Here is an 18,302-nt window from a genome sequence, read left to right on the forward strand (position 1 = left end):
ATTCCAAAATCAACAATTAATGGTTTTATACTGTCTCATAAAAACCAATACCAATCGAACATGTTAGAAATTCAACATTCGTTTTTGTAAATTCTAAATTATACAAAGACCAATCACATTGTGAAAAAAACAGTGACGTTCCGATTGTAACCAGTAGCAATAATTTGAGCTCACAACATCAAAAATAGCATTGTAGTTGTTTTTCTGTTTCAGTACCAATTTCAATGAACCTACAAATGATTAAGACCCAAAAGTTACTGCGGTTATTGGCATACTTATTTCTCCTGACATGTAGCAAAACCCAGTGGCGGATCCAGAACTTTTGATAAGGGTTAGGGCTCACTGACTGACCTTAAAGAGGGAGGCGATCCAATCATACTTCAGTGATTCCTTATATAATCATCAAATGTTTCAAACAAAAGTGGGCCCACCTGTACCTGAAATGCTTTGGAGGGAGGGACGAACTTTTGCGGGATGTATTGATACACAGCTACATTGTGTACGTCAACTAATCTGTATTTGTTGTTATCTTAGTTTTTTTTCTTGAAACGGACGTTATTCAAGCAGCTTTAATTTCATTATCATGAACAGCTTTTTTAAAGAACACATAAAATAATACATGTAAAATGTACAAATTAAGCATTTATTTGAACAACATGATTTCATTAAATTGCATATATTATATCCACAATCAGTTCATTTTAAAACTAAACAAACAAAGACATAGATCATGTAGATGTCTTCTCGTCTAAACTTTAGTTCAGAATAAAGTTAGTAAATCAGTGAGTAACTTTAGCTTCCATAGGTCTGTTCCAGTCATCAAACTGTGTTGTTCATCGCTAAATGTTTTGGATGTAGTATCATTTGTGCGTGTAAGAACTTGGGCTACAAATAGATAAAACAAACGTGTATAAACATACATTGTTTAAATATAATTCGTATAGATCATTAAAGGCAAATTTCAAATGTTTTATTGTTATGAGACATCACGATATTAACCTTTACCTAATTTTGAAGATTTTACACGGACCTACATATATTTATTGTATGGTCGTGTGTGTTTTTTAAATAGATATGATCACTGTTTTTATATTAATTGAAAAGGTACAAAACTAACTGGTTAACTCTAGCTTAAAGTTTACTCACTAAAAAAGCAGTCAAGGCAAGTTTGAATCATTTCAAAGTTTTAAATATGTTTGATCTAGCATCATAATACATGATATAACTACTTTCATATTTGACAGAACTTAAAAGAGGGGTGAAATATATATACAAGAGGGACTTATCCATAAAAAAATGACAACACCATGTCTAAAAAATAAAAAGACAAGCAGACAAATGAGAGTAAACAAGACACAACATAGAAAACTAAAGACATAGCAACACGAACCCAACCAAACACTGGGGGTGATATCGGGCGCTTAGGAAGGATAAGCAAATCTTGCTCCACACGAGGCACCCGGCGTTTCGTGTTAAAATCAGACAGCTGCATACTAATTAGTACATGTATGTACTGCTCAAGTCTTAAAACGTGCACATTAGGATATTGAACAATGCTTTTTTAAATTTACCATAATATCCTTTTCCCTAATTTCAAAACTTACTTTCCCGCCAACTATCTTCTCTTTCATATACATTCCGGTCATGGAGTTGTCGTCCTTACTCTTGAAGATCGTTGTGTTGGTCATTACTTTTGTCCCATTTACAGTTTTGATCTACAACACAAATTTTAATATTCACAACATTTGGATGTTATTGTGTGCTGTCTATACGATATGGGTATTGTTCATTGTTAAAAACCGTATGACGTAAAGACGTATGATGACCTACGTTTTTTTCACATCTCCAGTTATTGATGTTTAAAACGCAAGCACAAAGCGGCATAACTCAATAATTACTTTCAAAAATACCAAGCAGGCCATGTTCAACTTCTGAGATTCAAATTGAAGTTAACGTATATATATATATAAAGTCATTATGTAATCAATATCTACAATGTACTTCAGAAGAAATTTGCAAATATGCTTACAGATGGTCATCAAAACAAAAGAAGAGGAGTGTTGCCTTGGTTATTTAACATCGGTATATATATATACCAGTCCTCAAATAGTACTATGCGTTGACACGTTTTGGTATTTAACTTCTTAGGCAGTTTCACCATCAGTATAATAGTATATCAGTAAAAATTACTAAGCAGTTCATATGATATTGAACGGAACCAGATTTAATACATTTCGACAATTTATGTCTTAGCAGTGATGCTCGAGTCCAGCTCAGTTGAACACCAAAAACTTTAATATACAAACGTGTACGGCCTGATCCAACCCTAAAATACTCGAATTAAATCTAAAACCGGAGAAGTAACGCAAGCTCAGCACGATACATATGTTAATTCAAAATCATTTTCAAAATCTGTTTAAAGTAAATTTCAATCAAACAATACCCGTGCTTTCAAGTCAGTACCAAAGTATGTTTATTTTATTTCTCTTTACGCAAAAACTTACGTCTGAGAAAGATTTGTTATAATTATCTGGATATTGGTCCAATATCGTATTGATGTGGCTCGAAGACTTCATTTGATCTTGTAGTGTCTCGCTTATTTCTTTGCTAATATTCGACATGACCAGTGGGATGACTGTTAAATTTTTATCATCGTCTTTCAGTAAATTCAGGAAATCTGCAATTGTAAACAAATTCATTATTTTTTGAGATATTTAAGATTTTCACTTTTAAAAGTTTTTCATATACATTGTGTATACTTGAAGCCGTGTGGGTTTTTTTTTTCTTTTCAAGCACAACAAACTCATATACTATAAACATGATAAAGTTAAAACCAGGATTGAAAGCTTTTAAAAAACCAGTGGCACACCAAGAAGAAAATTTCATAATGGAGCTACCATTTGATTTTTAGGGGGCAGGATGAGCAATTTGGTAAAAAAAAAAAGGCAGGATGACAATTTGTGTAAAAAAAGTCAGGATAAACTAGTAAAAAAAAGGCAGGACCGAATAGAGTAAAAATAAAAAGGCAGGGCAGAGATAACAACTAAAAAAAAAAGCAGGACAAAATTTTTAATCTTAGCCCCCCCCCCCCCCCCCCCATAATAATCAAATGATAGCTCCCTAAGTGAGGACCCATTGACTGCCTAAGAGGGGTTGCTCAGGCGTCAGTGATTCCTAATATAATCAACCAATTTTTTTCCCAGAAAAGGAGGGGGTCGATCCCTCTCCCCTCTAAATCCGCCTCTGAAAACAACATAATTCCAATCAGTATCAACTTGGCAATCATGGATTATATTTATCAGATTATGGCCACATATGCATTGGACAACTGATGATGTGTTGTAATAATCACTACTTTATTTGAAAGATATCGGCAGTTTTACATGTGCCATTACAACAAAATCGGCCATTTTTTATTTTAACCGAGTAGCTTAAAGCTTGGCCACAAACAGGATAACATGCTATCTTGCCTTGCTAATATCTATATTGATTGATAAATAAATGTTTGCTCAACGTGCAGTGGCAAATATTTCCAGCATTTGACGAGAACCCCATCTATAAGATTATGACTTGGCCAGTCAATCATACATGTTTTAAGCCATGGTAGAGCAAGAAGAACTCAGTTTGATTCTTAGATATGTCCGTACATGACAAATATCACATGAATACTGGTTCATTATTTATTTTTTTATAAATTTAAACAATGTTACAGTTTACATATATAGAAATCCCACGTTTAATGCACTAAATAATCATCTACATTCCGAGATGTGATTTTTGAACACTTCTTTTTAGTTTGAATGTTCCTCTTTCGTCTTTCTAGGTCTTTTATAATTGTTTTTCTTTTTGTTGGTGCTGAACATTTTACTAGTATCATAGAGTTAAGGTGGTATGGGAGTCTAAAATAAAAATGATAGAATTTGATCATACTTTGCCAAAATGTAGTATCTATTGATATATATTGAAAAATATGATAAAATCACCGTGCATTTCCTCAAGCTACAGGGCATGACAAAATGACACATTTTGTATGGATTATACAGGAAAAAACACCATTTTGTGATAAGAAACTAAACACAATGATAGAATTGTTAAATACTTAAGGAAAAGATAGCTTTCAGACAATGCTTTGAGAGTATCAAAAGAAAAGATAGAGTCACCGTACGTGTTTTCCGGCTAAAATACAAATTTGGAAAATTCCATGTAGAATCCTTTAGAAAATGCACCGTTTTAGAGTTACCTCCCCTTAAAATGCCGATTTAACTTCTTTTTAAAAGACACCAAAAATAATCAACATTTGTGAAAATGATATTCTTGATAATTTATATTCTTATAAATTGGTTCTTTAAATGAAAAATCACATTTAATATCTGAATTCCTGCATCAAATTTTGCCAAATCTATAGAAAATCTAGAAATTTGGTTCTCAGTTTTATACAATCCAAGATGGAGGAAGACACCCATACCACCTTAAGTATTTTCCTGTCCTGGTTGTCAATATATAGATGTACCACTGTTTGGACTATTTACAGATATTAGAAGCACGTTCTTGATAGTTTTGTGATGATGCAAGATCTCTTGTTTGACGGTCTCTATTAGCTTATAATTTACATTTAGGTCTCATTGAATATAAATTAGGCCGTTAGTCTTCTCGTTTAAATTGTTTTAGATGGTCTTATCGGGGCCTTTTATAGCTGACTATGCAATATGGGCTTTGTTCATTGTTGAAGGCTGTACGGTGACCTATAGTTGTTAATGTCTTTGTCATTTTGGTCTCTTGTGGATAGTTGTCTCATTGGCAATCATACCACATCTTCTTTTTATATAGACTGCATGTGGGCCTGTACTTAATTATGTGTGTATTGATAAATATTTGGAATTAATTCACAATTGTGTTCAGACATTCGTATGGGACTACAAAAAATACAAACACTTTAAACTATTATTATCAATCAATCAATATACAGTTTAAAAAAAAAAACCTTCAAATAAAAATAACATCTAAATCTAATCAGGATGGCGAAGAACTTACCCGTTAAAAAACCAAACGGATTTTTAGACAGATCGTCGATTTGGTATCTGTTTATATTGGCTCCAAAACTTAACAATATAAATGAAACAAACGTGACGAAAAAGAACATATTCGAAAAAGATACATCCATGTGTATGCGAAAAATTATAGAAATGATATCATACTAAATATCAGGACATATGTTACATCTTTAATATACTTACAAACTGGGGATCGACTTATAGATCAATATAATATGTAAACACGTATACACTAACTGCGTGAATTCTATTACGATTGCAAAATGCCTTTAATTCATTTTTTAAGTATCGAATAATCTTGACTTGTATAATTGTAATTCAGTGGTTGTCGTTTGTTTGTTTTATGTTCATATTTTTTTATATAAATAAGGCCGTTAATTTTCTAGTTTGGATTGTTTAACATTGTCATTTCTGGGCCTTATATAGCTGACTATGCGTTATGACCTTTGCTCATTGTTGAAGGCCGTTAATGTCCGTGTCATTTTCAATGGATGTTACTCCGCGTAAGAGATTAGACAGTGCATAGTCTTCAAAAGGGTTCTGATGTAATAAGTATCTTCCCCACATCCTAATAAGAGATAACTGTATTGTATTTAAAGCTCCGACAGCATCAATTGGGGATTCATTTTAATTTATTTTTTTGTTATAATATATGAATTAGAATCGAAACAACTGTTATGCATTTGTTTTTTTTTAATCTCAATTTGCTGAAAATCTCAGTATCCCTAACGCATGAATAGATTACGAAAGTAGTTTCGGAAACATGGTTTATCGAAGTGTAAACCAAGAGAAAATTTATATTTGACCAATCCAATTCAAGTATTTATAGATATATGCAAATGATATAAAAATTATACAAAAATATAATCCTGATCCAAGCAAGAAATGATGTTATAGCCGCGATAGGCAGCATTAAAAATCGTAGTTCTTTTTGGTACCGGTATAACTATACAATTGATTGTATTATATGTTCCAGGGCGTATGAACTTGTCATTCAGTTCAAATGCATGAAGACTGAAGAGCGCACTCTATGTATAATCATTTTTTCATATAAATAAAATAAGATGTGGTATGATTGCCAACGTGACAAGTCTCAATAAGAATAAGAGACCAATATTACACAAAAATTAACAACTATAGGTGATCGTACGGTCTTCAACATTGAGCAAAGCCCAAACCGCATAATCAGCTATAAAAGGCCCAGAAATGACAAGATAAAACGATTTATACGAGAAAACCAACAGCCTCATTTGTTCAAAAAAGAACGAACGAAAAAAAATAGGTAACACATGAACAAACGACAACCACTGAATTACAGGGTCCTGACTTGGGACAGGCACATACATTAATAATTAGGCGTGGTTTAAATAAGAAAATTGGTTTAGTGGATTCACTTAAAAAAAATAGTTGTCCATTGAAATGTATGGTGATGACAGGGCAGTGTATTTTAGCCAATCGTTGAGGGAGGGGAAAGCAGTCAAGTATAAATGCAGTGAATGGGATATGATCTAGATCTATGTCTGCTGGATAGTGTTGACAAACTTTCAAAATTTTATTTCAGACGAACTTTTTTTTGGAAATCACATTTTTCAATCCCAAATTCGATGTAGGATACCCCCACCCCCCACCCCAAAGAAAACAACTATTTGAATTTAGTTTTTTTTTTATCCTACATTGATTTTTTTATGTTGTCCCTAAATAGTTATATTCGATTGCAATAATCTATTTATAGCTATTTTACGCACTACACAAAAATAAATTTTCGAACTATATTTTAAGAAATTAACAAAATATAATATAGGTAATCTTTTAGACTACTGGATGTTCTCTCATTGGCAATCACAGCTCAACTCCTTTTAATATCCTACAAATAGAAATAAGATGTGGTATGGGTGCAAATGAGACTAGGCCCATATCCAAGTAACAATCATTATGTGTTAACATTAAACCAGTATATGCCAATGTACGACTTTCAACATAGTATTGGCTCACACTGAACAGCAAGCTATAAAGGATTCAAAATTGTCTTCGTGTAAAACAATTCAAACATGAAAACCAACGGTTGATTTATTTAAGAAAAACAAGAAACTGTCACAACGACAGCAAACCGGATTTATTAACATTTATTTGTGTCCTGGCAATATAACAAGTACCATAACTCCTGAACGGTAAGAGTAAAAATCGGCATTATTAAACTTGACCTCCATTTTGTCATGAGTGACAACTTATTAAAATTTGAAAAGCTTTGGTTGAATAGTTTATGAGTAAATGCACGGACATGACTGGCAACACCATTTTTCAATCTTTCAAGAAAGACAACTCCTGAACGGTAAAAGTCAGAATCGTCATTATTGATCTTGACCTCCATTTTGTCATCAGTAACAACATATTAAAATTTGAAAAGCTTTGGTTGAACAGTTTATGAGTAAATGCACGGACATGACTGGCAACACCATTTTTCAATCTTTCAAGAACCATAACTCCTGAACGGTAAAAGTCAAAATCGCTATTATTGATTGATTGTTGGTTGCTTTACGCCGCATAAGCACAAAAAGGCTAAATCGCGGCGAGATTGATTATTATTGAATTTGACCTTCATTTTGTTGTCAGTAACAACATATTAAACTTTTAAAAGCTTTGGTTGAGCAGTTCATGAGTAAATGCACGGACAACATTTGGTTGCCGCCCGCCCGACTGCTCGCCGTACATCCCCAAATCAATAACCGACATTTATGTCACAAAACTCCGGTTAAAAACGACAATTGTTTCTTTTTCATTAATTCACATGGCTATAGGCATCCAAAAACATACCATGTCATTTTAAAATAAAAGGAACAGCTAGCGATAACAAAACAAAATTTGAATTCTAAATATTTATTTGATCAGTGCTTGGCAATACCAATAAATTAGAGTGTTCATTCTAAAATCTTTTAACCCCACATCGCGAGGTAAAAATATGTTCTTTGGACGGTTTTTATTCTGTTAGAATGAAAATGTAAATGCGCATGCTTTCCATTTCTTACAACACAAATAAATGAGGCACCTTTTCTATCTAAGGAGTTGAAAATGTCTTGTGCAGTTTTAAGGACGTTCCTGTATCCTTGCCACCAATTTCCAACACGTTTTTTCTCGGCTACTGCTTTCATATTCTTCTCAGCTCTTGCTAAATTCATGACTGACCGGCTCTTGTCCACACTAGCCACTACAATGTTTCTTCCATTTTTCCTAAATTTGATGTGTCCCCCACCAACCCCTACCCAATGATTGGCACCGCCAGATATGGGGTCATAGGCGAGAACAACCCAGTCCCTCCAGTAGTATTTGCCACCAAGGAGACGAAAGAGTCCAGTGGCAAATTGGCCATTTGTCTGACCACTGTTTGTAGCAGCGTATGCGTCAATATCTTTCCCGCATTGGGGGTGATAATTTACATTAGTGCACTGGTAGTCAATTTGCTCGAACTTCCCTTTCACTTCTTTTATTCTCTTTTCCCAATCAGACTTCATAAAATTTGCATTGTGGGTAAATTTGTTAACAAAAAGATAGCCCAATTCAACTTTTACAGCTTGAAAAAGAAGTTGCATTACACCGAGAAGAAATACCTGCGTCTTCTTGCGGTCATTTTCGGTATACCGCAAAACGGAAGTACCAAGATCTTCTTGAAATGTATCTTGCTTTTGGACGATGGCTTGATACAATTTTGTGCCACTATTCTGAAAATCACCTTCATAATTCGCAATAAAAATTGTCTTTCTGTTTTTCACAGCAACCTGCGGAACAGCATAAATATATTGAAACTCTCGCGACACAGCATTGATCCTTTGTTCTAGTTGCCCGAAATTGATTGCAACAATATTCCACTGAATCAACCGCTCGACGTCGTTAAATCGATTATCAACTCTATCCAATCGATTGTCGATAGTTTTCATCATATCTTTCATGAAACCCAACTCCTCAGATTCTGATGGAATGAACGCCATGACGACCCCTATAAATGGACCTAATGCACCAAGGTAGGGACCAATACCTTTTGCGATCTTTGTTAAAGACGTTGTGAATTCCTTCTTTTCAAGCAGTTCCGCTATCCCTTTTCCAAGTTCAAGGCCAGCATTAACTTGTTGTTTTTCTTCCGGAGTCATGCTATGGATAGGCGAGGAAAATAACATCAAAAGAGTTACCAAGAAGGACCATTTAGAAGCGAACTCTGAAAATTAATTTAAAGGTAAAATGAGAATTTAATCAAATATTACATACATGTACATGTACATACAGACTACAAATTGCGTATAGAATATTCAATAGATAAATGTATTAAGAAACTAAAAATAAACCAACTAAAACACGAACACAAATACATGTACATGCTTCAATATAGAGCATAGAAGAATGTGAATATTTCGTTTTGTGCGACAGTTCATTTTGGTTTCTATTCGTAGTCCACGTAAAAGACTATCAATAATAAGCAATAAAACATAAAAGTGTCGTGTGAAAATTGCAGAATTAAAAAAAATCTGTGATCTATAGTTGTTGCAAACTCCTATATCAATTGGTATAGGTGGAAAGTTGACTCGTAGTTTTATAAGATTTTAGGTGAAACGCAAAACAAAAAAAGGAGATTAATTTGAAATTAAAGGCTAACAACTCTAATATTTCAGTAGATTGACGATTTCCGTTATTTGGCAACTATAAATATGGACCAATTCAAGTACACCTTCTTTGGTGCGCTCGACTTTAGGCAGAAACCGTTTGATTTTCTGGGGGGAGGGGGCCTATGGATTTTTTTTTCTGGACAAACCTTTTTTTTCGCCTTCGGTGAAAAACTATCTATTTTTTTGTCGACAAGTCGAAAACATTTTTTTTCTTTCCATTTTAGCGTTACATATAGTGGCAGCTGAGGGTGAAACACACATTTTTTTTCGCAGGGTCAAAAACAAATTACTTTTTTCTCTAAAAACTGGAAACACTTTTTTTCCAAAAAAATGTATATCCCCCCTCCGAAAATCAAATGGTTGCTGCCTTAATGACTCTGTATTTTGGAATGTAAATGCTGTTTATGACTTTTTTTTATAAACAATAAACATTAGCTAATCATACACCTGGACAAAACAATCCAGTAATCTTAGGTTTACAATTGTATAACGAAATCTGTATAAAGATAACCATCATGATATTCATCGATTCCTTCTGAAATGAAGATATGCCTTCTACAAAAGATGCAGTGGCGGATCCACTGGAGGGGTCCGGGGTGAAACCGCATTTCTATTGACGATCAATGTATTTGAATGGGGACATATAGTGGGACCCTTTTTTTTATCCTGGGTTTGGACCCCCTTTGAAAAATGGCTTGATCCGCCCCCGATATGCCATTTCCACTATTCTATTTTGACCCTATGTTAGTATGTTTTAGTACTTACCCAGTTTAATCTTAACCATTTTGTTATCTGTTAATCTAGACCACTTTAAATTTCAAGCGTTTGTTGATTCGCTTGCAATTAAAGTGTCTCTCCCAAATCAAAGGGTTTTCCAATGTGAGATTCAATGTTATTAAAAGATTTAAACAAAAGAAACTTTATCCCGCGTTTAAAATTCGTGCAGCATAAGTTCAAACCCGTTATATATCATAAGTTATGGGTCAAATGCGGCCAATGGTAAATGTTTATAAAAAGACATCAACAAATACACTTGAGTAATCATGTGAGTCGGGCATTTTGAGCACGTGTATTTGTTTATAAATATAGAATATACCAATGAAGCCTAAACATTTATTGGGAAAATCTGTTATAAGTTTTCTGATTTTTTTGTTTATTGATATCTTCATGTTAACTATCTGAATTAAACTTTAGTTTACTCATCTTTTGACTGCATAATAGAGAGGGAGCAAAAGGGGTTCCATTATTTTAACCTAATTAAAAGCACATCGAATTTGGCAAATAAAGTCAATAGCTGGTAACAGTTAGCACCAACTTTAACTTAATAACGGATATCAGGGGTGTTACACATTTATAAGCACTTTAAAACAATCATATTAAAAAATGTTAGGGCCACATCAAATAAATTTCCCGTTCTTCATACACTTACCTTGGAAAAAGGAAGAGAGCGAGCGATTTTTTTTTCTAAATTGAAATTTTGGCAGGCGAAAGGTTTGTTTTTTTACTAGCGAGCGTTATTATTTTTGAAATACTAAATCATAGAATTTAAGAAAAACACTTTATGCAAGCGAGCGATTACAAATTTGCACAGGTTTTGATGCTTCATGTTTTCATATATCTCATATTCTAGTTCTTGTATTACCATACTATGCTTCTCACCTGTTAAAACTTTTCACATTTCCAAGTATAAAATGGTTAATTAAGTGAATCAGGCAATTTTGGCAAAAAACAAGACATGATAAGAAAGAACGTTAACCCACCGAGTTATTCATTCTATTTAATACTAACCATCATCCTGAGTTAAAAATTATTGGTCTTTCGTTTGTGTGTGTCTGGTAATATCAAATAACTCGGTTAGAAAATTGGTTAGAAAGATAGCATATTACAGAGTTATCTCCCCTTATTCGTTGATTTCTAGTGCATTTCAACCAAATTGTATCGTCTATTACCAGAAAGGAAAACAGAAATGAATGTTATTTTTGTGCATAACTACATATTATGAACTGAAATCATTGTCAAATTGGGTGGGTTTTTTTGGTCATGTTTTCACCACTGCCTGATTCATAGGTAGACTGGCACTTAATAGTAAAACCTACAACTTTGTGTAGTCTTATCAAATATATAAATACGATCCTGCTAATCATGGAATGCGCAACAGCTTTGAGCAGATCGCAGACAATATTTCATATGGAATGTTGAATATTTCATAAGGGACCATGTTTTATGTTACCGTCGCGCCTGCAGATATATATTTTCTACCCTCGCCACGTTCTGTATGAGTATGGCCCAAGTCAAGAGCCTGTTATTGAATGGTTGTTGGTTTTTGAATTGGTTGTTTATCATATTTGTTTTTCAACAATTGTTTTGTATTTTTTTCTTTAGTAGTTACATGTATTTGTTACTCCACTGATTACCAAGTATACTTGGTAGGGTTGGACGTTCTCGAACTTGTAAAGGCCCTCAACATTATGTATGTGCCTGTTCAAAGTATGGATCCTGTAATTCAGTGGTTGTTGTTTGTTGCTAGCTGTGTGTCGTTCACTTATTCATTTATTGCTCTACACATACATTACGTAGTTTGTTTTCTCGTTTAAATTGTTTTACATTTTTCATATCAGGGTGACCAGGGGCTATTATAGTTTGCTATGTGTCATGGGTTTTGTTGATTATTAAAGGTCATAAGGTGATCTATGCAGTTGCCAACACTCTACGTTATTTGAATTCTGGTGGAGAGAAATCTCATTGACAATCATAGCTCACCCTATTTTTATACGATCCATTCAAAATGTCTGTGCAATTTTTGAGATATAAAGGAATATGTGGTATGAGTGCCAATGAGACAACCCTCCACCCAAATAATAATTTATGAAAGTAAACCATTATTATAGGTCAATGTACGGTTTTGAACACGGAGCCCTGGCTCAAACCTAATCGCACGCTATAAGGGCCCCATAAATTACTGTGTAAAACCATTCAAACGGAAAAAACAACTGTCTGGTCTATATAAGAAACGAGAAACACTTATGAACCTCATCAAAAAATGATAACTACTGAACATTTTACTGTCATCATAATCATGCTAGTCAATTATGAGCAAGAAGCAATATTCCGCATTATGTGATAGATTTGAAGTTCAAATTGGTTCATATTCCATTTTTGTGTACATAATGCCTGTTTAAAATCAACATGCTAGCCAGAGTGAATTATGATAATGAATCTTGTAAAATAACTACCTTGACCTATAATGGTTTATTTCATAAATCATTTCTTGGATATAGAGATGTCTCATTAGCACTTATACCACATCTTCCTATATCTATATGCTGGTCTAAAACGGATGGTGCTGTAGACACAATGTACGATGTATTATTTTCTATGTAAGAATAAAAGAATTATCAGTGTATGCGCCGAGTTTGCTTATAACAATGCTTTATGGAGATTTGCCTTTCCATAGTTTTGCCATCCGCTAATATTTTCATTTTTTTGTGTAAGCAATGCAAGCATTACTTTTATGATAAATGATAAAAGGTTGTAGGTTAACCATGTAAACGTTACTCTTCAGTTCAAAGTGAGGAGTTTTTCAAAATGAACTGCCGCTTAGTTTTTAAATTTTTAGACATACTAGGTTTGGATAATATTGATCGCAAAGATATTTATTTATACTGAAGTGGTGTATTTCAGCAGTGTTCATAACCTTAGAGTGTATAATAATTCATAAAACCGTGATTTCCGGTTTAAACTAAGTTTGTAGTAAAGTAAACATGTTATGTACAAAATGTAAGTTTTTTATTATAATAACTATTTAAAATATCATTCAACTGCATCTTGATTTATGTCTATAGATTTACAAGTTTCTTCAGCATCGCCATATGATTCTTCGTCACTACTGTGTGTTTCTACCGTTCCACCTTCTCCAAGATCTCGTTCGTCTACAGTACCACCCTCTCCGAGATCTCGTTCTATTACAGTATCATCTGTTGCTTCAGAGCTTGTGTCTGCTTCCGGGTTAGAAAGTCTATGTAACACGGCAAATCCTGATAATGGTCTGTGGTAATCAACATTTTCATGTTCGGACGGCGGAAGAACGGCGGGATATTCTGGCGGTAAATCGTATGTTACTGATTTGAGAGGCGATGGAGGTCGAGGTGGCTTTTCTTGTTTGCCTTTGGTTCTATATTTGAAATCGTTAAGTTCTTTAGCACTGTGACGAATGTTACTATTATAAACTACATCATTGAATCCAGAGAAGTCAACTTCCCACCTCCCGTTACCAGCATCGAATTGTTCTATGCGATCAAATCGATGACCCCAGAGAAGTTCACATGGCAAATATGATGATCTCGCTTGACAAAATTCTCCAGTTGATTCTAATGTTCCCTCGGCATAAATTATAATTTCATACTTTTCATTTGTCAAGTCTGAAGGACGAATGTTCCATAACGGACTACTTTCGGTAATTTTATGGCTTAGAACCATTGGCCACATGAGAACAATTTTGTCGCCCATGTCGTTTGCCTCGAACTCTAGACTATGGAGATACAGTGGATAAGTTTTTCCCTCTTCTGTGATTTTTTTCTTGACTAATACACCGTGCACTTTAGCATCTACTAAATGGCTTTGTCTCATATCACCAATCCGTACCTGTAAAACAAATGAAAGTTTAAGATTTTATTTTTAAACCATTTTTTTTTTAAATTTATTCATCTTTTTTATTCTAATTACATTACATTTTGTATTGTTAATGTAAATGATTCCGGCGATAATATTTTCAGGTTGTCTGGATTTGTCTGATTATATAAAACTGTTTGTATACATGTGATCTATGCGATATAATCGTTTCTCTAATTCTATTGAAAATTATCCCTTTCCGAACCCATTGTATAAAAAAATTTAATCAACGTGTGGTTGCTGGTGATCTCAAAAGATCATTGGATGATTTTAAGGGTCATGACCTTTTTAGCTGACTGGATGAATCAAAATATGATAACAGGTGTTAATGAAATTGACAACTTCGTGCAATGTGAAAGGCACTCGAAGGGGGATTTTCAGTTAACAAAAAAAGAAAATGTCTTTTAATCATTAGAGAAACAGATTCTTACATAGTTACTCGTGGATTATCGGATTTATCCAATCTCGATAGTTAAATTATAAATTTTAAAGTCCTTGCCGAGGCGGCTCGGACTTTAAAATTGATAATTTAACTATTTTAAAGTCCTTGCCGAGGCGGCTCGGACTTTAAAATTGATAATTTAACTATCTCGATTGAATAAATCCGATAATCCACTGGTATCAATGTAAGAATCTATATTTCTCTAATTCTATGGAAATTTATCCCTTTCTGAACCCATTGTATAAAAAAATTTAATCAACGTGTGGTTGCTGGTGATCTCAAAAGATCATTGGATGATTTTAAGGGTCATGAACTTTTTAGCTAACTGAATGAAGCAAAATATGATAACAGGTGTTAATGAAATTGACAACTTCGTGCAATGTGAAAGGCACTTGAAGGGGATTTTCGGTTAACAAAAAAAAGAAAATGTCTTTTTAATCATTAGAGAAACAGATTCTTACATAGTTACTCGTGGATTATCGGATTTATCCAATCTCGATAGTTAAATTATAAATTTTAAAGTCCTCGCCGAGGCGGCTCGGACTTTAAAATTGATAATTTAACTATCTCGATTGGATAAATACGATAATCGACTGGTACCAATGTAAGAATCTATATGTATATAAAGGAAGAATCGAAAGCTGATGAATTTGTGAAGCAATTAATAGAAGATATATAATAGTCTATGTAGAAAGGGAGATAACTTACTATCTATTATGGTCAAAACAAATCACATCTTGTTATTGTCCGGTTTTCTTTTTGTGCAATGTCGATTGTTAAACGTACTAACTTAGTTGCAATGATATCAACCCCAAAGTTTTAAAAAATGAACAGGTTAACAAATAGTTTCTTATCATGTGTAATAAACATACAGTGAAAATAAAGAGACGAACGATTTCGACATTTATCGAATAATTAACCAGAAGCACACTAAAATTACTAATGGTATGGGTTTTCAGAACAAAAAAATCCGATAGTAATATGATTTGAATATAATTTGAAAGACAATAAAACCACATTTTGCAAAAGCATATTAGACATTTTGTTTAAGATATACAGGTTTAACTGCTGCTAACTTATCAATCATTACTTTTTCATAATCATTTTTATCGTTCTATGTAAATGATAGAGGTAAAGATTTGGACACATTCCACTTTCAAGCACAATTATTATATTAAATATATACATCAGTAAAATATGGTGCTTTGCTCAATTTAGTCAAATTTAAATGTAGGAATAATGTAAAACCGTCTTCCTTTAAATGTTTTGAATAGAGTATATAAGCAGTTGAAGAGTTCCCTTGTCTTAAGTTCCTTGCTCGTAATAATTAATTTCACATCTAATTCAATCCTGTCCCAGCCTTGCATTTAAACAAATTCATTTCCAAAAATATAACAGTTTTACTATATTCATAAGTGTATCCAAATAACACGTAATTTTCTTTGTATTATTATCAATTCTTATAAATTCGTGTCTTTTTAACCATGTTTCTCTTTAAAAAAAATAATTACAAAGATTGTACATTTCTACTATAAAACGTTTTCTTAGTCTCATCGTCAATTCTCATAATTTCTTGTCTTTAAATACCATTTAAGTTACAAAGATTTTACATTTCTACTATAAATACTCACTTGCAAACAAAGAACACCATCTTCATGGTTGACACAAGCATGCTTGCTGAACATCAATGTCTTCCCGCGTCTCTTAGGCTGGGCAAACTTCATGAACATGAACCCAAGGAGCATATTTTCTAAAAATATCCCAACAGTTACTTGTAGAAATGTTAATAAAAGAGTTCCTTCACAGTCCGTATTAGGGTAGGCAAACCCATATCCTATAGTTGTCTGTGTTTCTATAGAGAACAAGAAAGCGTTTCCAAAATCGTGAACGCCTTCTACACACGACTTCCAGTCCGGATCGTTAACGTGATCGAAGTCACCATGGTTATGCATTAACCAATACCAGAAAACGGCAAACATGAAATAGGTTGCTAAATATACATTAAAAAGTATGGCAATAGCGTAGCGCCATTTTAAGTCAATAAGTGTTACATATAAGTCTTGAAGGAATCGAGTTCTTCTGTTTTTAATACCGCTGTACTTAACACGATAGTGACCACTTTTCTGAACAAGTGCTTGTCGTTTCTTTTCTTTATCCCAAATACCAACTTTTAATTTCTTCTTCATGTAATTTACAAACGGCCATCTACTTTTTTGATAATCTTCTGGCTCATCGCTAAACAGAAACATCGCGCCTAATTCTTCGGATTTAGAGACCATCTTTGGTATCGTGATACTAATTTGAAAATGATAAGTTTTTATTTCTATTTTATATTTAACGGTTATTTTCTTTGTCTCGGAGCAATGAAGCAAACACACATTACTGATTGTATAATTAATCAATTGTTGAAGTAATTTACTTTTCCCCCATTACTTGCTCAATTTGACAGTTATTGGACATTGTTTTACAAAGATTAAGCAACCGCGTATGATATATATGCGCAAAAAAACGTACTGATCGAAAAGAAATAAAGAAAAACACCTATATCGAATATTGTCTTGCGGCATCGGAACAAACAAAGAACTTGTTAAATTATTTCATTTTTATTGTTATTATTTTGTACTTCAGCTGTCAAATACATAAAAATTAAAATGATTAATTTATTTTATATGTTTTTTTTATAGAAATATTTGTTTTTAGTAAATAAACTGGTTTTCAGAAGTACTTTTAGTGTTCTTTATTATATTTTTTCTTTTATAACGTTTAACATACACAATGAAAGTAATAATTCATTATGACAAACAGATATTCCAATGCATTTCATATATCTATATTTGAAAAGTTTCAAATATAAAATCTCAAAATATTATCCTTTTTTTTTCAATGTTTTGAGCAAGTCCCAATTATTATCTAAACATTTGATTTGATTTAAAGTTAACAGCGTGCTTGTGAGCAAGTACATTTTTACTTTTTTTCTTCTTTTTTAATTTAAAAATGGTTAATATTGAATGATCAAAGTTTAATGTCAAATAAGAAGATGTGGTATAATTAGCAATGATCAAAAATCGTTCCACCAGAGACTAAATGAAAAAGAAGTAAACAGCAGTACTATTTTACAGTAGTAAACATTATTAAGCACTGCTAATGTAAAAGACTTGTGCAACTTGTGAAAATATATATATTTAGAGCACTGAAGCTCAGAAATGACTGTTTTCAGTAAGATGATCTGTTACAGTAATTCATTTGTTACAAATATTTGCTACTAGTATTTGGTATTATATGTATTTATTTTATGTGTATTTAATACTTCTGTCTGTTTTGTCATGATCGTATATTTTTGTAATCTATGTTCAGTGTAAATTGATTATTTATGTACCAATATCTTGTAAAACATTTGGTTAATAAAGAATTAAATTGAGTATATGGCGCTCAAATGGGTTCTACTTTGGCGCTCAAATGTCCTATTTTTTCGCTCAAATGTCCTATCAATGC

At 33.0% G+C, this 18,302-nt stretch overlaps 2 protein-coding genes across 4 annotated transcripts; both read right to left on the bottom strand.

The window, feature by feature from the left end:
- Positions 1-755: 755 nt before the first annotated feature.
- LOC134728120 (uncharacterized) lies at positions 756-10,669 on the bottom strand. 3 transcript variants are annotated; one of them, XM_063592555.1, is made up of 5 exons: positions 10,466-10,660; positions 9,079-9,255; positions 2,505-2,677; positions 1,605-1,715; positions 756-885 (listed from the first exon to the last, which is right to left on the bottom strand). In XM_063592555.1, the coding sequence occupies exons 1-5, from the start codon at positions 10,482-10,484 to the stop codon at positions 820-822; spliced, it is 546 nt and encodes a 181-aa protein (XP_063448625.1). In that variant the 5' UTR covers positions 10,485-10,660; the 3' UTR covers positions 756-819. The 3 variants fall into 3 exon arrangements, with proteins under 3 accessions (XP_063448625.1, XP_063448626.1, XP_063448624.1); XM_063592556.1 differs by lacking the exons at positions 9,079-9,255; positions 10,466-10,660 and adding an exon at positions 5,032-5,180; XM_063592554.1 differs by lacking the exons at positions 756-885; positions 1,605-1,715; positions 2,505-2,677 and having other exon boundaries at positions 7,910-9,255; positions 10,466-10,669.
- Positions 10,670-13,464: 2,795 nt separating this feature from the next.
- LOC134728122 (G protein-activated inward rectifier potassium channel 4-like) lies at positions 13,465-17,124 on the bottom strand. The gene is made up of 2 exons (XM_063592557.1): positions 16,442-17,124; positions 13,465-14,341 (listed from the first exon to the last, which is right to left on the bottom strand). The coding sequence occupies exons 1-2, from the start codon at positions 17,087-17,089 to the stop codon at positions 13,511-13,513; spliced, it is 1,479 nt and encodes a 492-aa protein (XP_063448627.1). The 5' UTR covers positions 17,090-17,124; the 3' UTR covers positions 13,465-13,510.
- Between the last annotated feature and the right edge of the window lie 1,178 nt (positions 17,125-18,302).

Source organism: Mytilus trossulus, chromosome 8 (assembly GCF_036588685.1).
Source record: "Mytilus trossulus isolate FHL-02 chromosome 8, PNRI_Mtr1.1.1.hap1, whole genome shotgun sequence".
Classification (NCBI taxonomy): Eukaryota; Metazoa; Mollusca; class Bivalvia; order Mytilida; family Mytilidae; genus Mytilus; species Mytilus trossulus.